Source organism: Mesoplodon mirus, assembly GCF_964341445.2.
Source record: "Mesoplodon mirus genome assembly, chromosome: 6".
Classification (NCBI taxonomy): Eukaryota; Metazoa; Chordata; class Mammalia; order Artiodactyla; family Ziphiidae; genus Mesoplodon; species Mesoplodon mirus.
The window spans coordinates 34,861,250-34,887,894 of record NC_138982.1 but is presented as its reverse complement, the minus strand read 5'-3'; the positions used below and the strand labels follow the sequence as shown (position 1 = coordinate 34,887,894).

The 26,645-nt window shown below is 38.8% G+C and overlaps 1 protein-coding gene and 2 pseudogenes across 6 annotated transcripts in view; all 3 read left to right on the top strand.

Annotated features, from left to right (window-relative positions):
* The window catches only part of PCYT1A (phosphate cytidylyltransferase 1A, choline), a 45,702-nt gene that overhangs the window by 11,477 nt on the left and 7,580 nt on the right, over window positions 1–26,645 (top strand). For all 4 annotated transcript variants that reach the window (XM_082625959.1, XM_082625961.1, XM_082625960.1 and 1 more), the window contains exons 2-6: window positions 6,874–7,000; window positions 18,204–18,303; window positions 23,314–23,430; window positions 24,168–24,319; window positions 26,528–26,606. In XM_082625959.1, coding sequence (XP_082482085.1) covers window positions 6,884–7,000; window positions 18,204–18,303; window positions 23,314–23,430; window positions 24,168–24,319; window positions 26,528–26,606 — 565 coding nt within the window. In that variant the 5' untranslated portion in view covers window positions 6,874–6,883. The remainder of the gene's footprint in view (window positions 1–6,873; window positions 7,001–18,203; window positions 18,304–23,313; window positions 23,431–24,167; window positions 24,320–26,527; window positions 26,607–26,645) is intronic.
* On the top strand, window positions 1,121–1,990 carry LOC309806707 (small ribosomal subunit protein eS1-like; annotated as a pseudogene). Its single transcript has one exon. The product of its transcript is annotated as a small ribosomal subunit protein eS1-like (transcript).
* LOC309806608 (translation machinery-associated protein 7-like) lies at window positions 4,066–4,698 on the top strand (annotated as a pseudogene). Its single transcript has one exon. The product of its transcript is annotated as a translation machinery-associated protein 7-like (transcript).

The window sequence follows — 26,645 nt, the reverse complement described above, 5'->3', positions numbered from 1 at the left end:
CGGTGCGCCGGCGTCACTCTAGTTGTGGCGTGCGGGTTTTCTCTTTTCTGGTTGTGGCGCGCAGGCTCCAGAGCTAGTGGGCTCTGTACTTTGCAGCACACAGGCTGTCTAGTTGAGGCACGGGAGCTCGTTGGGATGCACTGGCTTAGTTGACCCGCGGCATGTGGGATCTTAGTTCCCTGACCAGGGATCGAATCCACGTCTCCTGCATTGGAAGGCGGATTCTTCACCACTGGACCAGCAGGGAAGTTCCACAGCAGTGATTCTTAAATGGGGTAAGGATAAGATGGGGAGATGGAGCATACTTCATGTTTTATCATACTTTTACATTAAAAGTACATTTTTTATAGTAGTAATCATGGGTGAAAATTTGACAAAATCTTTTTGGCTATAGGGGATAAACAGAAGATAGACTTTAAGGCAGATGATGGCAACTACTACTACTATGAAATAATAATAGTAGCTAATGTTTACAAGCACATACTACTGTGTGCCAGACGCTGAGCTAACGCTTTACATGGATTATTTCATTTAAACCACATTTGTTAGATGATGAAACTAAGACTTGGAGAGATAAAGGAATTTGTCCAAATTTTCATGGCTAGTTAGTGGTAGAAATGGGATTCATATTTAGGTAATATGATTTAGGGGCTGACCTCTATTTAATCACTACAGTATGCTAACGGAGTGAGGTTAAAGATTTTTACTTTTCTCAAAATGGAGCATGGATAAAAAATATTGAGAAACACTGCCTTAGATATTTGGTTAGAGATATTTATATAAGACAGAAGGAGAGATTTTGTTGAAGAATGTACGTACTCAACTGAAATTCAGGTAAAATATGTTAGTATTACTATTATTTACCAATGGGCTTTGCAGTGTGTCAGTACTAATACTAATAATAATGGTTGCCTTGATTCTTTGTTCATGAATTTTACATTAGCTTTAAATAGCTAGTCAGATACCTCCTTTCTCCTCCCTTGAGTTCTCATTGTGATATTTTATATTTTTTGTATGATTTTTTTTAATCTAGTGGAATAGATCCAGTGTCACAAAATCTAGTGACTCCAGATATCAATTTGACTTTAAAATATCTTTAAAACCACAAGGGCAGCCTTTTGGTTCTCGGAGCAGCACCATGGCGGTCGGAAAGAACAAGCGCCTTACCAAAGGTGGTAAAAAGGGAGCCAAGAAGAAAGTGGTTGACCCATTTTCTAAGAAAGATTGGTATGATGTGAAAGCACCAGCTATGTTCAATATAAGAAATATTGGGAAAACACTAGTCACGAGAACTCAAGGAACCAAAATCGCATCTGATGGCCTCAAGGGTCATGTGTTTGAAGTGAGCCTTGCTGATCTGCAGAATGATGAAGTTGCATTTAGAAAATTCAAGCTTATTACTGAGGACGTTCAGGGCAAAAACTGCCTGACTAATTTCCATGGCATGGATCTTAACCCGTGACAAAATGTGCTCCATAGTCAAAAAATGGCAGACCATGATTGAAGCTCACCTTGATGTCAAGACTACCGATGGTTATTTGCTTCGTCTCTTCTGTGTGGGTTTTACTAAAAAATGCAACAATCAGATTCGGAAGACCTCTTATGCCCAGCACCAGCAGGTCCGCCAGATCCGCAAGAAGATGATGGAAAAATCATGACCCGAGAGGTGCAGACAAATGACTTGAAAGAGGTGGTCAATAAATTGATTCCAGACAGCATTGGAAAAGACATAGAAAAGGCCTGCCAGTCTATTTATCCACTCCATTATGTCTTTGTTAGAAAAGTAAAACTGCTGAAGAAGCCCAGGTTTGAATTGGGAAAACTCATGGAGCTACATGGTGAAGGTAGTAGTTCTGGAAAAGCTACTGGGGACGAGGCAGGTGCTAAAGTTGAACGAGCTGATGGATATGAGCCACCAGACCAGGAATCTGTTTAAAAATCAGACTTTTAATGGTGACAAATAAAAGACCTCATTTGTGATTAAAAAAAACAAAAACAAAAACAAAAAACCCCCCACAAGGGCAGTATTTAGCGCCTTTGCTTCTTTCTAGTATGATGATATCTACCATGTGTTTGGCTGGTTAAGTTGAATTATGCAAGATGGTTCAGTACTTCAAGAATTAAACAGTTAGGGCTTCCCTGGTGGCGCAGTGGTTGAGAGTCCGCCTGCCGATGCAGGGGACACGGGTTCGTGCCCCAGTCTGGGAAGATCCCACAAGCCGCGGAGCGGCTGGGCCCGTGAGCCATGGCCGCTGAGCCTGCGTGTCCGGAGTCTGTGCTCCGCAACGGGAGAGGCCACAACAGTGAGAGGCCCGCGTACCGCAAAAAAAAAAAATAAATAAATAAAGAATTATACAGTTAAAAAGCAAAGTAGAATTTATGTTATGTATATTTTACCACAATGTAAACAAAACAGAAAAGCAAAGCAAAGTCAGAGTAGGGAGGGAGAGATGGATTATAAAGTGGTATGAGGAAACTTGAGAGTGAGGGATATGTTTATTAATTTTGATGATTTCACAGGTATATAATGTTAACACTCATTAAATTATACACTTGTTAAATATATGGTTTATTGTATGTCCATTATAGTTCATTCAGTAGAGCTGTAAAAATATTATAGCACACATAATCCTCCCCCACACACACACACACAGCAAAGACTTCTGAGAAGTTCCTATAAACATGTCTTTGGATGTGTTAAGTATTTTTCTATTAAACTTTAAGGAATTTTAACTTGAAGTCATGGAAAGTAACTGGTGAGAATATGACATGACATTTATTCCCTTGATTTATTTTGGCATCCTTAAAACTATTTTGTGTCATGAATGAAAAGTACAGGTAACTTAAGCATCACCTATTTGTAATGTCAGAAGAGAGACGAGCAGAGAATTAAAGAATTCTTTATTGCTTACGTTGAAGGCTTATCAGGAAATCCTAGCAAAACTTTTCCAGTAGGAAAGACCTGTACAGCTGACAAATCAGGCAGCTTTGGAATCAGGCCAAGAGCCATGTCAGTTCTGTTTGATTGGTGCTGGGACCTTGTTTACCTTTAAGTGACTGTGACCTTTTATTCCACTGTTCAGGTAGGCTGGTCTGACTTAAGTTTGCAAAAACTTAAGGAACCCATGCCGTGGAAAGACTGTTCTTGACTGAGGGAAGCAGCAGTAATGATGAGACAGCTTCTTTAAAAAGTCTGTGAATTTCTGGGAGCCAGCATCCTGGCTTTCTCATTTACTAGCTGCGTGATTTCTGGATTGGTTGCTTAACCTCCCTGATCCTTAGTCTTCTCACTTGTAAATTGGGACTAAAAATACCTGCTTCTCAGGTTATATGGGTTAAATGAGAATCATGTATATAAAGTACCTAGCACAGTGCCTGGCACTGGTAATATTGAAAAAAAAACAGTCATTATTATGAACTTGCTGCTATTACCTTACTTTCTTGCAACACATTTAGATTCCTAAAACATACTTCTTGGAATATATGTATCATCTACACTGATTCAAAGATTTAGGAAGGAGAGGAAGTCTGTTTCTAGAGACCCCAAAAGACAACCTTAGATGAGGGCCTATCTGTGTAGAAACTGGTTATTGAACTTTTTTTTTTTTGCGGTTCGTGGGCCTCTCACCGTTGTCGCCTCTCCCGTTGCGGAGCACAGGCTCCGGACGCTCAGGCTCAGCGGCCATGGCTCACGGGCCCAGCTGCTCCGCGGCTTGTGGGATCTTCCCGGACTGGGGCACGAACCCGTGTCCCTTGCATCGGCAGGCGTACTCTCAACCACTGCGCCACCAGGGAAGCCCTTGAACATTTTTAAAAGTAAACTTTTTACTTAAAAAAAAAAAAAATGAACTCCTTTATGCCTGACTCAGCTTCATACATTGATAACATTTTGCCATATTTGTTTTACCTTTTTATATGTAATATACACATTTTTCTTTCTTTTTTTTTTTCTGAGGTTAAGTTGCAGAGATCATAACCCTTTATCCTTAGATACTTCAGCATAAAAAAACAATGACAGGCAGCCAGTGGCAGGGTCTGGGGAAGGGGCGGCAGGCGGCAGGCGCCATGTCGGGCCGCGAAGGTGGCAGGAAGAAGCCCCTGAAGCAGCCCAAGAAGCAAGCCAGGGAGATGGATGAGGAAGATAAGGCATTCAAGCAGAAACAGAAGGAGGAGCAAAAGAAACTCTAGGAGCTAAAAGCGAAGAAGGCCGCCGGGGAAAGGCCCCCTGGCCACAGGTGGAATTAAGAAATCTGGCAAAAAGGAAGCTGTTCCTTGTGCCTGAGGCAATGATGATCCTTAGTTCCATTCCTGTTTAAACATCTGGATTCCCTGCCATAACATCTGTTGCCACCTATAGCTAGAATGAAGTGTTGTCTTGGAACCTATTGTACATTTAAGAGTAAACTTTTGTAAAAAAAAAAAAAAAAAAAACAATGACAGTCTTTTACATAACAGTATAATGATCAACTTCAGGAAGTTTATTTTAACATTGATATATATTATTATCTGATACAGAATCCATATTTTAATTTTACTGATTGTCCTAATAACTACCCTTTATAACAATTTCTCCCCCAATCTAGAATTATGCATTACATTTAGTTCTCATTTCTTTCGTCTCTTTTAACCTGGAACAGTCCCTCAGCCTTTCATTGTTTTTCATGATAGACAGTTTTTTGAAGAATACAGCCTTTTTCTTTTGTAGAATGTCCTTTAGTTGAGGTTTGTCTGATTGTTCCTCATAAATCCATACAGGTTATGCATTTTTGGCAGATGATGTGTCCTCAGTGCCTTACATCAGGAGGCATTATTGGTGATGTTAATTAGCTTTAATTACTTAGCTGAGAGATTTTTTTCACTTTTTTTTTACATTATTAATAGTGTACATTTTAAAATTTTATTTATTTATTTTATACAGCAGGTTCTTATTAGTTATCCATTTTATACATATTGATGTATATATGTCAATCCCAATCTCCCAATTCAGATTTTTTTCACTTTAAAGGTAGCTCTTTTTACTTTGTAATTAATAAGTCATTGATGGGGAGATATTTACTTTGAAACTGTTCCTAAACAAACTTTCCCCCAATGGTTTTGCAATCTTAAGGAGCATTTTTTATCATAAACATGTGGTTTCCTCACCTTGATTGAAGGCTTCTTGAGAAAATAACTTTTACTTTAAAAATTATGTTATAATACCTTGTGTACAATAAATACTCAATATTATTGACTGCCTGACCTTGAGCTACCTAACACCAGATTGCTGATTATATTTCTCATAATGGATTTTGTCTACCTACTCTGAGAATTTAACAGATATTTGCAGCAAAGTCCTGTTGTATGCAAATTAGAAATGGTCATTAACTGAACTGATGAGGCATTCTTAGCAGGCCTCTCAGACCAGTGAGATGGGAGTAGTAAATCTGACCTCTGGATATTTCAAAAGAATAATTAATAACAATAATGAAGAAAATCTCTGATCATCATCACTGGAAAAACTTGTTAAATATACAGTACTCTCATTTTATTTTAATCTGTGATGAAAAGACATTTTAATTTTAATTGAATATGTGATGAAAGGAAGTTTCGGGGTGGTGTTCTTCTTTCACTTTAGATTCTGACATTTTTTCATACCAGCCTAATACTTAGCCATGACTCATAGGGTGTTTCTTTCAGTCTCTAAGAATTAGGTTAGGTTTCTTGTAGATCTTATCACATTGCCACTTGGAATTTAACCAGAGGAAAGAAAGAAAGGCACAATTGCGATTGTTTAGATAAACATGTATTCTGGAGGGCTTATTAGAGGCCGTGAGGCAGGGTAGAAAGTCCTTATTCTGTCTAGTATTTTGTTTTGTTTTGTTTTCTGCTTCTGCTCTAAGGATCTTTTTTCCACCTTTCACTGTACCACATCTTGGGCAGAGATGGCAGTTGATCATTGCAGTTCCTCTATCTCCAATTTCTGGCTGATATCTAAAATTTCATCATTATCAATAAATTAATTTATTTGTGCAAATTATGTTACCTAAGGAAAATGCAGGTATCCTTGTAGGGGATTGGAGGTGTAGCACAAGCCAACATCTAAACATGAAACATCAAATATTCAGAACTTTTCTGTAATAGTTAGTTGCTAGACACTTTCTGCTAAATGAGACAATAATAAATTTTTCCTTGGGGGAAGGAGAAGCCTGGGTGGGGTTTTAGTAGTTGGGAACTCTGAGCAAGCTTAAGGTGCTAAGACTCTGAAAGAGGGAGGGGAAATGAATTGAAAAAGGAAGAGGAAGGACATTTAAAAGATACAAGTACACTTACTCTACAATTTTCATAGCTCTCATCCTGGAGGAGTGGTCTCTGAAATACACAGAGCATTTAGAGTTAAGAAGTCCATGCTTTGTTAAACCAGGAATCGCTGGTGGCCATCCTTTTTTTTAAAAAAAAGGCTCTTTTCTCCATCTGTACCAAAGACATACCTTTCACATTTCCTTGCACCTGTCATACTTCTAGGTGTCCTAGAGGTATGATGTAAGAGTAGTGGAAAGTCTGTATAACTAACTTTCTCAGCCACGTTCTTCCAGGTTTTTGCATGCAGTCAGGATATGAAATTAGCAGTTGGTATACAGACTGTATTGGTTGGGAAATAATTTACAAGGTCCAGGTGATTAATTGTGCCATTGTTCCACAGAGAGGCATTTCAGTGTTTCTACTAGTGCCTGGGTTTTGTGAAGCTTTGCTGTTTTTGCCGGATGCAATTGGTTCATCTTTGTGAAATGTGTGCTGTGGAATTGATACTAAGTGCCTCCGTATTAACATCTCTGAAATATTGGTGACAGGCCCACCCCAATGAGATAAAAATTCTTTTTCACTTTCTATCACCAGTTAGAAGAAGATGGATGCACAGAATTCAACCAAAGTCAACATGAGGAAGAGGAGGAAAGAGATACCTGGACCCAATGGGGCAGCAGAGGATGATGGAATTCCTTCAAAAATGCCACGCTGTGCAATTGTAAGTAAGGAAGAGATTTCTTTGTTGAACACTTAACCTGGCGGGAGGAGGGTAGAAACTGATATAACACTGACAATATCAACATTACAAGGCTTCTTAAATAATGGAAAGAATGAATAGTAAGTGTGAATAGTAACTTTCCACCAGTTGTTGGAACTCTTATGCAGATTATAATTCACAGCTCAGTTGTAAGAGCTTTACACTGGAATTGAAAAAAGAATGTTAGGAAAATTTGGAGGTTGTACATATATTAGGCAAAAGATCAAATTCAAACTAATGAAATAGAGAAATTGTAGCTCCAGGCAGTGATCTGATCTTAGCATCATCTCATGGTGTTTAGTTTTCTGTGTCTTACTGTCTTTTCTCTCATATCACTCCTGCACTCTATTACTGGTTATATCTTAGATGAGAACCTTTTTCTATTACTGCCTACCTTATGTTCCTTTATTTCTGGGATGTTATCTTTGTATTTCCTAACCACTTCCAAGCCTTTGATGAAAGACCCCATTCCAAACGGCTCACGCTGTCTCAGGTTGGTACCCTTCCTGAAGCTTCCCCTAAAAAAAATATGTCAAAGAACATTTATACACAGTTGGAGTTATTATTGATATACAGTGTTATTATGAAATCCATGTTTTAACATCCCAGTGACAGAATTAAATGTTTCTGTATGTTTTGTACCTATATTGACCATTAGCCATTGATCCAGCTGCAGTTCCCACTGGTTACTTTTGGAGCTTCGTAACCCAAAAGGAAAAACATTTCTACTCGGACACAATTACTAGTTCTAAACCAATATTCTATCTTGAGCAATAAAAGCAACTGGACTCCACAAATAGCAGGTATATGCTTCAGGCCTGATATTGATGATTATGTTGGGGGCAAGTGTATTAGTTTTCTATTGCTGTTGTAACAAATTACCACAAATTTAATGGGCTAAAACAATACAGATATATTATCTTACAGTTCTAGGGGAAACAAGGCTGAAATGGGTCTCAAAAGGCTAAAATCAAGTGTTGTTAGGGCTGGAGGTTCTAGGGGAAAAACTGTTTCCTTGCCTTTTCCAGCTTCTAGAAGTTGCCCGTATTGCTTTGCTCAGGGGGCCAGCCAGCAATCATTATACTCTGACCACTGCTTCTGTCATCACATCTCCTGATTGTGAATCTCCTGCCTCCTTCATTCGCTTGTAAAGACCCTTGTAATTACATTGGACATACTTGGCTAATCCAGGATAATCTGTCTATCTCAAAATCCTTTAATCACATTTGCAAAGCCCCTTTTGCCATGTAACATAGTCACAGGTTCTAGAAAATAAGATGTAGACATCCTTAGGGGGCCATTATTCTTTACAGCAAGTAAACTCAGAAAATGACTCAGCAGTCAACAAAACAGGGCTTTTTTTTTTTTTTTTTTTTTTTTTGGCTGCTTTGGGTCTTTATTGTTGCGCGTGGGCTTTCTCTGGTTGCAGTGAGCGGGGGCTACTCTTAGATGCGGTGCATAGGCTTCTCATTGTGGTGGCTTTTCTTGTTGCGGAGCACAGGCTCTAGGCGCGCGGGCTTCAGTAGCTGTGGCTCACGGGCTCTAGAGCGCAGGCTCTAGTTGTGGTGTATGGGCTTAGTTGCTCCGCGGCATGTGGGATCTTCCCGGACCAGGGATTGAACCCATGTCCCCTGCATTGGCAGGTGGATTCTTAACCAGTGTGCCAACAGGGAAGTCCCTAACAGGGCATTTTTAATTTCTGAATGTTTCTTAGAGAATTCAGGTTAAGGGGATGGTGGTGGGCACCAATTCAGCACTCTCATTTGGAGTAGGGACAAGTTATAACCAAGTAGGTAATACTCTGAGCCAATCACCATAGCCATGAATAGACCAAAGAAGGCCAATCTTAGTGGAATGGGCTCTGAGAAGACTTAAATTTCTTGGTTCTTAGAATCTGAGGAATTTCAATGCTTTAAGTTACTCTGCTTCATATATTCATGTCACAGATCAGTTAAGTGGCTTGCTACCTATTTCACATTCCTCTCTGGTACACACTGGCTATTTAACATGGGCTAATGGTCAAAGATTCACTCACCCAACAGGCTGGACTGACTCTAATGAAGAGTGTCTGCTAGGGCTTCCCTGGTGGCACAGTGGTTGAGAGTCTGCCTGCTGATTCAGGGGACACGGGTTCGTGCCCCAGTCCAGGAAGATCCCACATGCTGCAGAGCGGCTGGGCCCGTGAGCCATGGCCGCTGAGCCTGCGCGTCTGGAGCCTGTGCTCTGCAACGGGAGAGGCCACAACAGTGAGAGGCCCGCATACCACAAAAAAAACAAAAAAAAGAGTGTCTGCTAAATAAACTTGTGTGTCATCTCCACTGTACACATGTGCTTTCTATCTCTGAATCCCTTTCAACTCTGTAGCAAAAGCGAACAAGGTTTTTTCTTTTTTTTATGAGAGCTTTACTGAGATCATAAATCCACCCATTTAAACTGTACAATTCAATGGTTTTTAATGTATTCACAGAGTTGTGCTACCATCACCACAGCCAGTTTTAGAATATTTTTATCGTCCCCAAAAGAAGCCCCATACCCATTAGCAGTCACTCCCCATTTCCTCCCAACCTCCCCAAGTATTTGGTAGCTGGGTTGGTAGGTCAGGATAAAATGGATGAAGGGAGAGAAAGGAGTTAAGGAGGAAAAATTAAGGGTAACTTTGTGGCTAGTTTGTCTATAAGTATAAAGAATTTACTGAAACAGATGTTTCTAGAGGTAAAATCAAAAGGATCACAGAAATATTTATAAAGAACAGACATTTAGCCTATCTTAATATTTGTCATATGTATGAATAAGTCACAGAGTACTTAAACTCTGAGGTTAATTGGCCTAAGTTCTGCTTATGGAGATAGATCTTACAATCTCATTTCAAACTACATATATTGAGAACCTCTGTGTGTCATTTGCTATACATTGAGATGCAGAGATGCAAAGGTGGCCTTGCCCTTAAGAAGCTCATAGACAAATAGGGGAAAGAGATAAATAATTAAGATACAGTATGAAAAGGGCCAAATAGAAGTAAGCTAGAGGTACAGTGACCCTCTAGAGGAGCAACAGATTAACTTTGACTGAGGGGTGGGGACAGTGGTTTTGGAAAAGCTTCATTGAGGAGATTATTTCAGAGTTGAACTTTGAAGGCTAAGTAGGAATTCAAGAAATGGACAAGAGATAGAGTACAACTTCAGAAGTGTGAAATAATAGTATGTTTAGCAAACTACAAGTAACATTACTGGAGCTTAAAGTTCAGAATAAGAATCTGCAATAGATAAGGTAAAGCAAGGGCCTACTCATGAAGGATCTTGTATGCTGTGCTAAGGAATTTGAACTTTATCCTATAGGTAATATGATCAGATATACAGTTTAGAAGATCATCCTGATTGCTTTGGAAAGGAACAGTTGAAACAGGGATAGACAGAAGCCACAGGACTAGTTGTGAGATTATTATAATGGTCCAGGTTAGAAATGATGAAGGATTAAACTAAGGCAGTAGATACAGAGAGGACAAGATAAATTTTAAGTGTTTAAGAAGTGAAATAGACAATTCTTGGAAATTATCAGGATGCAGAGGATGAGAGGTGTTAAGGATGACTGCTAGGTTTCAGCCTTAGGTAGTTTGTGTAGATGGGGTGCTTCTCATTCAGATGAAAAATACAGGAAGAAGAGCTGTTTTAGGAGGAAGACGATGAGTTTAGTACAGGTTCAACTTAGAAGGTCTATGAGGCATCCAAATAGTAGTTAAATAGGTGAGCTCATTGTTTACATCCATTGAAATGGCAACAGGAATCAGGGAGAATGATTGTTTTTCTTTTTCTTTCTGCTCTGTTCCTTATCCCTTCTTTCTCACACCACCTGGTATTCCTCTTGAATCTAGAGCCTTTTTCCTGGCATTATTGAAATAGTTTGGAACTCAGGAGGGCATGTTACCATTTGTGCAGAATGTTTGGGTAAATGGGAAATGTTTCTCTGTGCCATTATGAAACTTTTTGCTGAAAAATGTTTACGAATCCTTGGAAATAGAATACATACTGGGAAGCCAATATCAAGTTCTAGTATTAGATTATTTGAGTTACCTTCTCTTTCCTATTAGTAAGGACACCAGAATCTCTTCTTCTCTTTCACTAGAATTTTGAGGAGTAGTGAGTTAATATATGTGAACATAATCAGGAGAAAGTTTTTATGGAAGCAATATTGCATTCAGAAGTTCATTTATAATTTGGGAGATGATGATCATTATAAGTTTTAAGTTTTAGTTATAACAGTATTAGTTATAATTTGCATAGACTTAGAAACTTTATATAGCATTTAGAAGCTAACCTCTTAGATTAATACAATTTAGTTAATTTTGTTGGTATAATGAAACCTGTGTTCCATAGAATGGAAGAGAAAATGAGCTAATGTAGATTTGTTGAGTGCCTACTCATATGTGTAACATTGTGCTAGTTACTTTGCATATGCTATTTTATTTAATCCTCATAGCAACCTTATGGAGCAGGTATTACTATCTTCCATTTTTTAAAGAAATTACTTAATTAATTTATTTTTGGCTGCATTGGGTCTTCGTTGCTGCGCGCCAGCTTTCTCTGGTTGTGGTGTGCGGGCTTCTCATTGCAGTAGCTTCTCTTGTTGCGGAGCACGGGCTCTAGGCGCGTGGGCTTCACTAGTTGTGGCACGCGAGATCAGTAGTTGTGGCTCGCGGGCTCTAGAGCTCAGGCTCAGTAGTTGTGGCACACGGGCCTAGTTGCTCTGCAGCATGTGGTATCTTCCCAGACCAGGGCTCGAGCCCGTGTCCCTTGCATTGGCAGGAGGATTCTTAACCACTCTGCCACTAGGGAAGTCTCATCTTCCATTTTATAGCAGGTGAAATGAAAGCTGTAGAAGCTTGCTGTGATTTCACAGCTATGAAGTGATAGAGCTGGGATTTAGATCTAAGTTTTTTTCAAGTCCTAAACCCTTGCCCTTTCATTTATACTTTGCTACCAGAGAGTCAAAAGATTTGAAAGCAATATTATTCCATAGGATTCCTTTGAGGTTAAAATGAAGGAGGTTTGTTTTAGGAGAACACAGATAGAAATACTTAGTCCTACTTTTATATAAACGTCAGCTTTTAGAGACGATGTTCTCTAACTGAGAAGAGAATAATAGGGTGTTTTAAAAAATACTACTCATTCTAACTGGAGGCAGCTCTAGAGAGTTAAAGATTTTGCTGATCTGTTTTAGCTGAAGAACCTTAGGTTTCATTCTCTATACTTAGGAGGAATCGATTCAGCACAAATTCTAGCCAGGAGGGACAGTTGCCTTTGCCTTCTGCCTTGGAATGTACACAGTATACAAGGAAGATTGAAGAAACAGAGTTATGAAAGATAGGATACATAATGTATCTCTTAAAATTGAGATAAAATTCACATACATAAAGTTCACCATTTTAATCATTTTAAAGTGTACAATTCAGTGGTTTTAATACTGAAAATTCACAGTGTTGTACAACCATCACCACTGTCTAATTCTAGAACATTTTTATCACCACAGAAAGAAACCCTGTACCTATTAGCAGTCATTCCGTCATTCCCCCCTTCCCTCTACTCCTTGGCAACTGCTAATCTACTTTCTCTCTCTAGGGATTTGCCTATTCTGGACATTTCATATAATCACACAATGCGTGGCCTTTTGTGTCTGGCTTTTATTTACTTATTTATTTATTAAATATTTATTAAAATATGTATTTATTTATTTATTTTGGCTGCGCAAGGTCTTAGTTGTGGCACGTGGGATCCCGCAGAACGCGGGATGTTTTAGTTGCTGGCTCTTAGGTGCGCCATGCAGGCTCTTAGGTGCGGCATGCATGTGGGATATAGTTTCCTGACCAGGGATCGAACCCGGGCCCCCTGCATTGGGAGCGCAGAGTCTTACCCACTGGACCACCATGGAAGTCTCTGGCTTCTTTTGTTTAGCACAATGTTTTCAAGGTCCACCCAGGTGGTAGTGTTTAGTAATACTTCATTCCTTTTTATAGGTGAATCCTTATAGACATACTACTTTGTTTATCCATTCATCAGTTGTTGGACATTTGGATTATTTCCGCTTTTTGGCTATTGTGAATAATGTTCTGTTATTCATGTACCAGGTTGTTTTTAAAGATATGTTTTCAGTTCTCTTGCTTATATACCTAGGAGTGTAATTTCTAGGTCATATATATCCTTTGTTTAACATTTTGAAGAACTGTTTTCCAAAGCTGTGTGCTAGTTTACGTTCACAGCAGTGTACAGAGGTTCCAGTTTCTCCACATCCTTGCCATCACTGTTGTTGCCTGTGTTTTTGCTTTTACCCATCCTAGTGGATGTGAAGCAGGGTCTCATTGTGGTTTTGATTTGCATTTCCATAATGCCTAATATTGTTGAGCACCTTTTCATGTGTTTTTTGGCCATTAGTATATCATTTTGGAGAAATGTCTGGATACCTCTTTTTCCTTAACTCTTCTCTTCCCTCTTCTGCCTCCCTTCCATTCACCAGGACCTAACCCTAGATCTTTCAGTTTCTGTTAATTCTTTGTTTTTCTTCCTGGACCTGTTAACTTGGCCTTCTAAAGATTAAAGTTTCTAGCTTGATCTGGGCTGAATATAGTGCTCAGAAGTTCCATTAATCATTTGCTGATGCTCAAATATATACATTTCCCACAACAGCTATTCCAAATATTTTGTACTTTCGTCAAGTTTTCAGTCTCATTCCAAGGTCCCTGTTCTTTATAGGGAACTTCACTTTCTTCTTTGCTCTACTGAGAAAATTGAGGGCATCAGAATATAAGTTTATATACATCCTTCCTCCTTTACATCCAATATTATCCTTTTATCACCTTTCCTTTCTTCTGCTTTCAGAAAAATGTGATCCTAATTACTTATAGGGCCAACAGCTTCCCCCTGCTCTCCTTTGAGGCCATTCCCTGTCATTCTTCTAGACTCTTCCTTCCTTAATTATCTGTTTTTTTCCTTCTCTTGATATTTTCAATCTCTTTGGCTCCTTTTCCTTTGTCTTAGACATGTACAGATATCCTCAACTTTTGTTTGTTTGTTTTTTTGCGGTACGCGGGCTTCTCACTGTTGTGGCCTCTCCCGTTGCGGAGCACAGGCTCAGTGGCCATGGCTCAGGGCCCTAGCCGCTCCGCGGCATGTGGGATCTTCCCGGACCGGGGCACGAACCCGTGTCCCCTGCATCGGCAGGCGGACTCTCAACCACTGCGCCACCAGGGAAGCCCTGATATCCTCAACTTTTAAGAACACCTGCTACCTGATCCTTCTGTCCCCTCTAGGTACCTTTCTGTTTTTCTCATTCCCTTTATGGCTAGACATCTCTAATGAGAAATTATTACTAATCTGTTTCCTTGTCTTTCAATTTTCTTAAAGGCACTGGTGTTCTGACTTTCACTAATATATTCTAGGAGGTCTCCAATAGTCATTTGAATCTCCAGATTCAAAGACTGTCAGTTCTCATTTTCTTTGATCTCCACTCCTTTTTAAAAAACTTCTCTATTCCTGCTGATGGTACCACAGTCTTATTTTCTTCAGTTCAAAAGCTCAGTTATTATAAACTCCTCTCTCAAGTGACAGTATATTTTCTCTTTACCATATCCTACCTATTCTTCCTTCACAGAATCTTTTAACTGTCACTAACGGAAAAATCCACAAATCCATTTCTTCCTCCCTGTAATAACCTCTGAACTGATTTCTTTCTAAGTATGCAGAATAACCAGTGGTGTCCTGATAAACTGGGGGGAAAAACCTCTGATATATAGCATTTACTGATTTCTGTGGCTGATTTCAAACTACCAGCCCTCAAAATATGTGAATATTTAAAAACTGACTCCAGCACACCATTGATAATAAATTTCAGAGAACACAGTAAGGCTGTCTTTTATCTACATGTACTATTGTTAATAAGCACAATTTTTTCTATTTGTTTCATATATTTTATATTATGTATAAATATATTTATATATAAACAACTTCATTGAGATATAGTTCATATACCATTATAATTCACCTACACATGTAGAGTGTTCAATTTAGTGGTTTTCAGAATATTCACAGACTTGCGCAACCATCATCATGATACATTTTAGAGCATTTTCATCACTCCAGAGAGAAACCCTGTACCCATCAGCAGTCACTCCCCGTTTCTCCCCAACCCTTCCATCCCAGTGTAACCACTCATCTACTTTCTGTCTGTAAATTTTCCTATTCTTGGACATTGCATATAAATGGAGTCATACAATAAGTGGCCTTTTGTGGCTGGCTTCTTTCACTTAGCATAATTTTTTCAAGGTTCATCCATGTTGTAGCAGGTATCAGTACTGCATTCTTTTTTTTTTTTTTGTGGTACGCAGGCCTCTCACTGTTGTGGCCTTTCCCGTTATGGACCACAGGCTCTGGACGCACAGGCTCAGCGGCCATGGCTCACAGGCCCAGCCGCTCCACGGCATGTGGGATCTTCCCGGACTGGGGCACGAACCTGTGTCCCCTGCATTGGCAGGCGGACTCTCAACCACTGCGCCACCAGGGAAGCCCAGTACTGCATTCTTTTTTATGGCTGAATGGCATTTGTTTCTTGAGGTATAACTTACATACAGTAGAGTGTACAAACCTTAAGTGTACAGCTCAATAAATGTTTATATATGTATACATCCATGTAATCACTGGTACACCTAGAAGACTCCCTCATGCTCCTGCTAGTCAGTATCCTTTTTCCCCAGATTTTTTTTTCTTTGTTCTCTGACTTCTATTAACCATAGATTAGCTTTGCCTGTTTTTGACCTTCGTATAGATAGAATCATAGAATGTCTATTATTTGGTGACTAGCATATACTTTTAGAAACACAAATTACTGTTAGGCAACTCTTTGCATATTAACTTCTAGAGGATAAATTGTTTTTTTCTAATTTTATCTGTAGGTAAATTTCTAATAACTTCAGAAAATCACACATTTGTGTCCTTGGTCTATTCTTAACCTTTTTTTAAAAACGTTCTAAAAAAGGATAACACACACACATCTCCTAAAAATGTTTTTCTTATAGCTTTAGCATATTTTAAACTAAGCTTATATAAGTGCTCTTTAAAAGAAATATATTTTAATTTTAAAACCTTATTTTAAAAATCTATCCTTATTTGAAATCAAAACAAAACAATGTCTTCCCAGTTTCTGAATTTAGCCCAGTCACAATGTGATCTATGTGTAATTTTAAAATCTAAGTAAACATCACTATAGCCCAACAGGCATTAAAAGAATTGTAAGGGAATATTATGAACAATTTCATGCCAAAAAATGTGACAATTTAGATGAAATAGACATATTCCTAGAAAGAGACAAATTACCAAAACTGACCCAAGAAAAAAATAGAAAATCTGAATAGACCTATGCCAAGTAAAGTATTGAATTGTCTTTAAAAAAATCTTCCTACAAAGACAAAGTCAGACACAAATGACTTCACTGGTGAATTCTATCAGACATTTAAGGAAGAAATAATATCAATCCTATCCACTTTCAGAGAATAGAGGAGAGAACATTTCCTAACCAATTTTATGAGGCCAGATAGCAAAGACAGGCAAAAACAGCACAAGAAAAGAATATTATATAGTTCAAAATCTCTCACAAACTTAGATGCAAAAGTCCTTAACAATATATTAACAGATTGAATCCAAGAACATATAAAAAGATTTATACAATGTGTCCAAGAAGAATTTCACTCAGGAATGCAAGGTTGGCTTAACATTCTAAAATCAATTAATCTAATACACCATAATTAATAAAATAAAAGACAAAACCAAAATATGATTGTTTTAATAATGTAGAAAAAGCATGTGACAAAATCCAATACTCGTTCATTAAAAAACTCTCAACAGGGAATTCCCTGGCGGTCCAGTGGTTAGGACTCAACACTTTCACTGCCGTGGCCTGGGTTTGATCCCTGGTCGGGGAACTAAGATCTCATAAGCCGCATGGCACAGCCAAAAAAAAAAAAAAACAATTCTCAACGAACTACAAAATGAAGAGAGATTTCTCAACCTGATAAAGGGCATCTAAGAAAAACCTACAGCTAAGATAATACTTAGTGTTGAAAGATTGCATGCTTCTCCCCTAAGACTGGGAACAAGGCAAGGATATTTGTCTTTGCCGCCTCCATTCAGCATTGTACTAGAGGTTTACTAGTGCAATAAGGGGTAATAAAAGGAAGTTAAAGCCATCCAGATTGGAAAGGAATAAGTTAAACTGTCTTTATTCACAGGCAACATGATCTCATATGTAGACAGTCCTAAGGAATCTACCAAACAAACTGCTAGAACTGATAATTGAGTTTAACAAAGCCACAGGAGATGAGTCAACTGAAATTACTCACACTGATACACATACATACATACAAATCAATTGCATTTCTATATACTGGCAAGGACCAATCCAAAAACAAAATTAAGAAAACAGTTACAGAAGCATCAAATAGAATAAAATACTTAGGAATAGATTTAACAAAAGCTCTTAAGTAAGGCTTTCCTCTGAGGAAAGAGCATACCTACATTTTTATTTCAGCATTGCCTCTGAGTAATTGCATGCAATTCATATAACTTCTCTGAACCTCATTTTCCTCATCTTTAAATTGAGGATACTAACTGTTGTACTACTTGCCTCACAGGGCTGTTAATGAGAATTAGAACATATTTACAGTGTAAAGCATTATACAGTGATGATCGTACTTAAAGCACATGGCAGCTGTTTGCCTTCCCAGTCCCATAGTTGAAGTAGTATGAAGAGGCACTTGTGAACCTTGGCAATTTCATCACATAGATCAGGGTTGGCTGTTCTGCCGTCTGGCAGAGGAGCTGTCATTCTGGACCCAGTTAGTTGGGACTATGCTTAGGTTCTCAGCCACCTTCCTCAGTCCTATCCTGAAATCACCATCAAGACATTTATCTTTCATGCCATGATTTGCCCATTTGGTAAAAGGTTGCAACTTTCACTTGTCATTTTGGAATGCTTTTATCTTTTTTCTTTTTAAGGTTATGAACTTTTAGGAAAAATTTTAATCACAGCATGTTGAATAACTGATTATTCTTTAAAGCTGCCATTTTTTGAGTGTTTTAGTTTATACCATTGAATTTTTCTTTTCCTTCACTTTCCTCTTCTTAAGGGCTTACGGCAGCCAGCGCCTTTTTCTGATGAAATTGAAGTAGACTTTAGTAAGCCCTATGTCAGGGTAACCATGGAAGAAGCCAGCAGAGGAACTCCTTGTAAGTAAATGACGAATTATTTTGTCGTTTTACTATTGTTTTTAGCATTCAATTGTACTTATCAAATGTACACCTACTCACTATATTCTTCCCTCAGTTTACCTGTAAAAGCTACTTGAGAGAGGGGTTCCTCCCATCTCACTTGCTGTTCTATTTGGGAGGATAACTGTACTCCATAAAATTTCATTTATATTGTATACTAATTTCCCAGTATTTTGTCACAGCTATGAGATACAGTGGTACACACTTTTTTGGGGGGCTGTTATCATCACAGCTGTGAGGTGAGATATAGAGGAGCAGAGACAATAAGATATTAGCCTGAGCTGGTTTATAATCTTGTCTGTTTTTACAAAGGTCCAAATAATATGTCAGACTGTCACATTTTTAATAGCCTTCAGAATTTCCCACTAAGTTTTCCTTTCTATCAGTCAGTACACTAGTATGATGCTGCTGACTGATAGAGGACAAAGCTATCCTAAGTTGGGAGATGCTTATCACTTAATTTTATCTTTATTGATATTATAGTTTTCCAGGTTTTTTTAAAAAAAAGACTTGCTTTATTATTTTCAAAGCCCATACTCTTTATTTGTATACTTACTTTACATTATTAAGTAGCAATTTCTGGCCTCATAAATTATTAATACGTATTCCAGATAGTTTTGGGCAGTTGGTTTTAGGGATCATCATAAATAGAAACTTCCATGAGCATTTGTTATGATTACAAAGTCCTGTAAGCATCTGTTCTTACTTCTCTGTAAATTCTCCATTTCTCCTTTTTTTCCCAATCCTTTTTCATTTCTTTTGATTACTGTGGTAAGTGTTTACTCTTATGAAGGGCTGGAATGTAGGGCTGGACTCAACCCAGGCAAGCACTAGGGAATAAGAGGTAGTTATAGCCACAAATCTATACATTTTCAGTTTATAGAAGATATTTGTAGTTACTTCTTAATTGTGTTAGTATGTTTACTCTCTCTTGTAACTTAGGAGTACTGAAATATGAATAGAAATGAATGCTGGACAATGTTAGGCTAGGGGTCCCAATACCCCTTGGCTATATCTTGGCTGTATGGAGTATGGTTTTGGGGTCCTCAAAATTCCAGAGAATGCTTTCCTTTTGCAAAAGTGTTTAGATATAGCTCATGTTGATCACAACCCTTCTAATTTATGATGTGATTTTTTGGGTTTGGCTCCTCTTACTTCAGTAATAGGCAGGTTAGTGGGGCAGAGTAAAATGACAACAAGGAAAGACAGGCTGTATGTAACAGTGTAGTGGTGGCAGGTCAGACTTCAGAATGCCACTAGACAGTTCAAGTATCACATTCAGATGTGATAGTAGAGCCTGTTGAGGGCAAGAACTTTTCATATACTTTCTAATGACACACATTCAGAATGCAGTACCTCACTCAGATCTGATCACATTAGTTATATTAGCCACCTTGTTGCTAATCTAGCCACATACCATTTGTGGTAGGAAAAATGTATGTGTGTATATGTATACTGTTTCCAAGTTTTGCAACTTATAATTAACAAACACTAATAAATTACTTTCTAAATTTTAGAATAGAATTTAAGTAAGTCATTTATGAGATTATATACTTTATACTCTCTTCATTATATACACGAATATAGGTCCATAGAAACTAAGAAGTGAAACAGTAAAACAAATAATTAGTGATAGAATTGAAGCTAAAAACCTAAGTTTTTCCATCTTTGTGCTCTTTTCATCCTGGAGTGGTGCTATTCTTTATATAGACATTAGTTATAAATAATAGAAGGCTTATCAGCAAGCTGATTGAATTTTGGGTGGAACAGATTGGCCTGTAAAATGTGCCAGTCAAACTTGACCTCTGGTTTTTCCTTTATCTTATTCTGTCTGTTCAGTTTTATGTTAAATAACCAAGTAAGTGACTGTCTTCATGCCAGTGCCAGACAAGGAATAAACAAATAAAGAATCTACACATGCCATATAGTTAGTGAATTTTAAACCAATAACTGGTTCAAGGGGCATCCCTCCCCCTGCCCCCAGGTTTTCACTTAGGGAGGTTAAGGGAGAGTACAAGAGGGAAGTTTGTGTAATCTTGGAGTAAACTCACTACTTAGAGATAAAAGGAATACGGCTTGAGAGATGAGAAGATCATCTTTTTTAGAAGATGGAAAAAAACCCAGCAGTATGGTCTCTTGGAGAAAGGAAGAAAAAGGCAAAGTCTGAAGGGCAGTGGAAATCTGTTAAAGATGAATGTTTCAGTGGTAGCTATTTGAGAGAATATATCAAAAGAGATAATAAATTGAAACCCAGGTCTCTTCTGCTTAAAGGAGAACATCTAGTTACTTAGTCTAGCAGTAGTGAAAAGACTATAATTTGTAACCCAAATCAAGACTATTTTTGAGAATGAAAGCAGTTGCTCTTGATAGTGTACTGGAACAACAGATATAAATCAGAGGGTATAGTCATCCTGACCAATAGCCACTTGGTAAAAGAATGGATAACGCATGCTTTCTCCCCAGATTTTTAGTTCAACAGTGGCCCCTTCTGGTCATTTGGTTAATATACAAGCCTGGGTTTGTCAAAGACTTGCAGTTAAGTCATGGGGAATTGAGAGGTTGGGAAGCTGGGGAAATGCTAAGAGGGCAAGAGGCACATCAGGGATTGGTCCAAGAAAGGGTTCAGAGGTGGCTTGGCCTAATATGGGACATTTAACTGCTGGCAAATAGCCACTTAATCAACAGCATCTGTGCTATTGCCACTGTCCAGGAAATGTGTTTACTGAGCTAAACCTCCCTCATCTCACTTTGCCCTTGGTGTAGAAACAACAGTACAGTATTCTCAAATATTATATTCTATCGTTTGTCATTTAGGATCAAATAAAGTGAGATCATAGCCACTCTGGACTTGTTTAGGAAAGATAGAAGTATATTAGTTACTTCATGGTCATGATTTCTAGGATGTAGAAAAGAGATTATATTACTCAGGTTTTGTTATGTTTTGCTTTGTTTTATAGATGAGGAAACTGAGGCTTAAAGAGATTAAGATTACAAAGAAATGAGGCTGGTTGGCAAGCTTGGGCTATAATTTTTCTGACTCTTTAAATCCGTCATATTATTTCTCAGTTTTTCATTGTATTGGTGTATTTATTTTATTTAAAATTTTTTATTTCCTGTATTATAAAATTAGCACATTCTCATGACCGTACATTCATAAAGTACAAAAAAGACACAGAGTGAAATGACTTCCTCTCACTGCTGCCTCACAGCCGCCTAGTATCCCTTTTACAGGTAATGGGTCTTTGTTGCTGTGGGCGGGCTTTCTCTAGTTGCAGCGAGCGAGGGCTACTCTTCATTGTGGTGCACAGGCTTCTCATTGCGGTGACTTCTCTTGTTACGGATCACGGGCTCTAGATGCACGGGCTTCAGTAGTTGTGGCTCGCGGGCTCTAGATGGCAGGCTCGGTAGTTGTGGCGCATAGACCTAGTTGTTCCACGGTATGTGGGATCCTCCCTGACCAGGGCTCGAACCCATGTCCCCTGCATTGGCAGGCTGATTCCTAACCACTGCGCCACCAGGGAAGCCCAGTATTACCAATTTCTTGTGGATATCTAAGCAAATAATATATAAATCTTCCCACACTTTTAGTGGGTGGATCATGTCATATTCAGTCTTCCACTGAAATTCAGGTTGTTTCCAAACTTTTGCTATTACCAACAGTGCTGCAATCAATAATGCAATCTGCATACATATTTACAAACATATCTTTGAGGTAAATTCCTAGAATTGGAATAACTGGGCCAAAAGGTATAAACATTTGTCATTTGTCTTTTCACAGATATTGCCTAATTGCCTTCCTTAAGAGTTGTACCAATATATACTTCTATCAGCAGTGTATAATTTCTCAGTTTAAAAGCGACTTTTTTTATGGATAAAGCTATCTATAAAGAAAAGTCCATAAACCTCCTGAGAACCGGTTTCCTCCCCCTTGATTCACTGTCCTCAAGGCAGGAAGGAGATGTATCTTATCCTTACCTTCAGTATGGTGTATTTGATGAGGCTCTGGCCCTTCTTTCGAAGAATGATGTAGATGCTCCTACTGTTATTTTCTGCTGCTACAGTGAAACAGCTCTTCCTTTATTCAAGTAGTGGAAATAAGTTACTAGGACTCATTAGGTTTATCATTTGAAGCATGATGAACCATTATATCAGTTTCATTCTCAGTGTGTTTATTTGGCTTTGGAATTAGGCTTGTACCCCAAGAGATCATTTTCTCCTTTTCTTTCATAGTCCACTACCACTAAAAATAAATAAATTGACAATCAGTTGTCTGTTATTCTCACTAATGGACAGAGGAAGAGGAAAGGCTCTAACATAAAGTCCTAAAATATTTATATTTGGTTTTCAAATACCTGGTATATCACCCTCTACTGAGAAAGTGTAACATGCTCACTGTCAAGGAGAAATGCTTGAAGGAACTCCATCTGTTATCACAGAGCAGTTATTAAGGGTGAATCTGGGACTGTGAAGCAATCTCATCCCTCTGCATCACTCTTTACTTTCAAAGCAAAGCATTAGTTGTTAGTAATCAAGGCAGCTTGAAAAAGAGAGAGCAGGCAGCCAGAGCATAGTTTAATTATACTCTGTTTAAACATAACTGAAGTTTAAACATAAACCAAAGGTGAAGATTTTGAAGTTTCAGATATAGCTCTTGTATAACTCTTCCCTTCACTTCTAAAATAACTTTAAGAAAAAGCAATCATGAAATCCAATTACCTGAGCAGTTTGGTACAACCAGGCTAACAAAGAGAGTTAGTGGATATGATGCCAAGAGTGTCTTTGTAGTCAAGGAAGCCTGTGATGTTATTCCTCACAACCCCAAAGTACCCCAAATTAAGGTGAATATCCAGAGAACACCTTAAAAGGGGGCTATGCAGGGGTGGAACAGTCACACTGCCATTTCCATTTGTTAAATATGAGGTATTGAATCAATGTATTTCTGTGATAAATTCTTTCCTTTGGATTTAGGTGAACGGCCTGTGAGAGTTTATGCAGATGGAATATTTGACTTATTTCATTCTGGTCATGCCCGGGCTCTGATGCAAGCAAAGAACCTTTTCCCTAATACATATCTCATTGTGGGAGGTAAGAAAACATCTGATGACTTTAGGTGCTGTCCAGAAAAAAATTATGGTAGCCTCTTTTCTCCTATCTTTATAACCCGAGTACATTGCCTGTTATGTTGGTTTTCAAATGAGAGATATAGTGCAGCCTCTTTAAAATGTGAAATATATGAAGAACATGAAGTATATAAAACCTGAACTGTATAAACCTGGAGAGAGAAGCTCTAAGCTCATTGACTTGAGACGTCCAGGATTTATCTCACTGGTTTTGGCCGGGTTTCTGCAGTCTGACCCCCAGTGGGGGCAGGGGTAATCAGAATAGCATTAAGAATAAATGCTACTTAAGAAGAGCATTTGCTTTAGATTTCAGTTTATCATTCTGAGTCAACTGAAGTACTAAAGTCTGCTAAGCTAATGTTATGTGGTCCAGCCCAGTCTAATCAAAGTATAATAGGAAAACATTTTTTAAAACTGTTAATTGATACAGAGATGCACAGTAGTTTCATTTCAAAGCCAAAGATCTTAGTCCTCCATTGTATCCTCTCCTCTCCAAAGTGTGAACATATTTAGTGAATGTTGCTCCTGAAGGTGTATCTTGGATTAGGAAAAGCATTGTTATCCAGACTGAGCTATATCCAGAAGACTCTTATCCAGGCTGGGGAGATTGGTATGAGAGGTTGGGAAATGAGAGGTTGATGATTGAGGAGTGGTTAAGAAGAGGGGACTTTGACTTACAACCTTATGTTGTGGTGAACTCAGTTTGCAGTGATGAGCTAACACACAACTTCAAAGGCTTCACCGTGATGAATGAAAATGAGCGCTATGATGCAGTGCAGCACTGCCGCTATGTGGATGAGGTGGTGAGGAATGCCCCCTGGACCCTGACACCAGAGTTCCTGGCAGAACACCGGGTAAGAAACTGAGCGCATGTTTCCATTCCCTGTTCTGGAATTTCGTCAACTTTCAAGACTTCTGGTACTGTGGCTAGTTTTCCACTAGCCTTATTTTACTTCTATCTTCTATGTAAATTTCACATAGAAGAGGTAACAGTGTTATTACTTCTAATAATAGTCATCCCTGACATTTTTCTTGGGTTTGATGGTTTACAAGCACTTTTGCATCCATTATATTTCATTTGTTCCCCACAAAAGTCCTATTGGGTAGTTATTAGTTATTTCCACTTTACATATGAGAACAGGGCCAGAGAGGCCAAATAACCAGGTCATACTCTAGCAGGGCTAGAAATTGAACTCTTCAGGGCTTCCCTGGTGGCGCAGTGGTTGGGAATCCGCCTGCCAATGCCAGGGTCATGGGTTCGGGCCCTGGTCCGGGAAGGTCCCACATGCTGCGGAGCAGCTGGACCTGTGCGCCACAACTACTGAGCCTGCGCACCATAACTACTGAAGCCCGCGTGCCTAGAGCCTGTGCTCTGCAACGAGAAGCCACTGCAATGAGAAGCCTGCGCAACAAAGAGTAGTCCCCACTCGTCAAGACTAGAGAAAGCCTGCACGCAGCAAAGAAGACGCAGCCAAAAATAAATGATTAAAAAAAATCTTATAAAAAAAAAGAAACTGAACTCTTCAGTTATGTGAGTCTGTCGCACCCCCCCCCCCATTATAGGCGTATCCATCCTCACAGCATACCGGTCTTTTTAGAGTATACACAGCCCCAGACATGCTCTCAAGGAGTTCACATTCCAGGAAATAAGATATATAAACATAGACTTCTCTTGTATTGACTTAAATTTAGTTTCAAGACTTTTGATTTCAGGCTAGAAATTATGTGGGATCAGAAACCAGGGAGGTTTCTCACTTTTTCTCAGTGAATTGGTATTATAAAAAACCCTTATCTCCTTTTTATTTTCCCACATTAAAGCAACAAGTTTCCTACAAAAGAGGGGTTTATAGCTGAGAAGAATTTATCAGGTCATGTTGGAGGCGCTCGAGCTTGAGGAACCAGCAAGCATATTGTCAGTTCTCTTACAGTGGTGTGTAGAATGTTGAAGGTGAATTGTTCAATGAGGCAGGAAAAAACAAAAGTAGCCAAAGTGCTTCAAAAGCAGTATTTGGGTAGGCCTGAAGCTAAGGGATATTTGTTATAACTGTTTAGGATTAGGACAGAACTTTTATAGTTCTCTAGCTTTACTGCTTCAACATTTAGCAGCCAGTGGTACCAAGGGTGACGAGCAAGATTATTCTCAGCAACATAGCCAGGCAAGCCCAGGCAGAAGAGGTTAGAGGAACGTCCAATATTCCCTTTTCTCCTTGTTAGCAGTGTATCCTCAACCATGAGTCTTGCTTGCTCACCATTCTTATTTTCAATTTGCTGCCTATGGATCCCTGACAAGTTGTTCATGGGTAATTGAGATGTTAGCTGAGAGTTCCTGACATAGTCCTGATGAGCGTACTTCACATTACAGTGGCTTCTGGGAGCTGGGTGTGGTGGTATTAGCAAAGGGCATATGGCCTATTCAGGAAGGAGTAAATGAGTGAGGTTTAGAAAGATTATTGATCCCAGTGTGAGAGGTATTGACAGTAGTAAAGTAATAGATCTGAGACTTAAAGGTCTTTTATCGCCTTGGGCTTTGCATTTCTCAGGAGTACAGATGTATCTATTCTAGTAAAAGCGCTCTTGGTTGCTATTTTTATATTCCCACTCATCTCATGGACTGAGAGAGAAACCAGTTAACAAAGAAGTGACCTCTTTCTCGTATTTTTAGAAACCCTATTTGACCCATCCTTGTAGACCCAGGAGGGTGGGGAGATTTCCTTTCTTCTTTCCTTGATTCCACCCACTAACTAGCATACCAGAAAACCCTCTGGGCCTATTTACCACAGCATGGTGACTGGTATACAGTGCGAGGGTAGCATTTCCAGCAGACCAGGAGGAATAGCTAAAACAGAAACTGGCTAGCTTCATGTTTATGAGCCACGAATAATTAGGTGGGGTGGCTTGGGAATGAATCGTGGGATTTATGAGCAAAGCAAAGAGAGATAAAGAGAAAGTTCATTTGAGGCCTCGCCTCTCCTGGTGGTCCTTTTTCTGGGCCTGAGAGTATTTACTGGTTCTTTCTGAATGGCAGTTATGCTGGGTTTTAAATGATGTTTCCTTACTTTCAGATTGATTTTGTAGCCCATGATGACATCCCTTACTCTTCTGCTGGGAGTGATGATGTTTATAAGCACATCAAGGAAGCAGGTGAGTAAGTTGATGTGCATCCTCATTTTATGGAGTCTT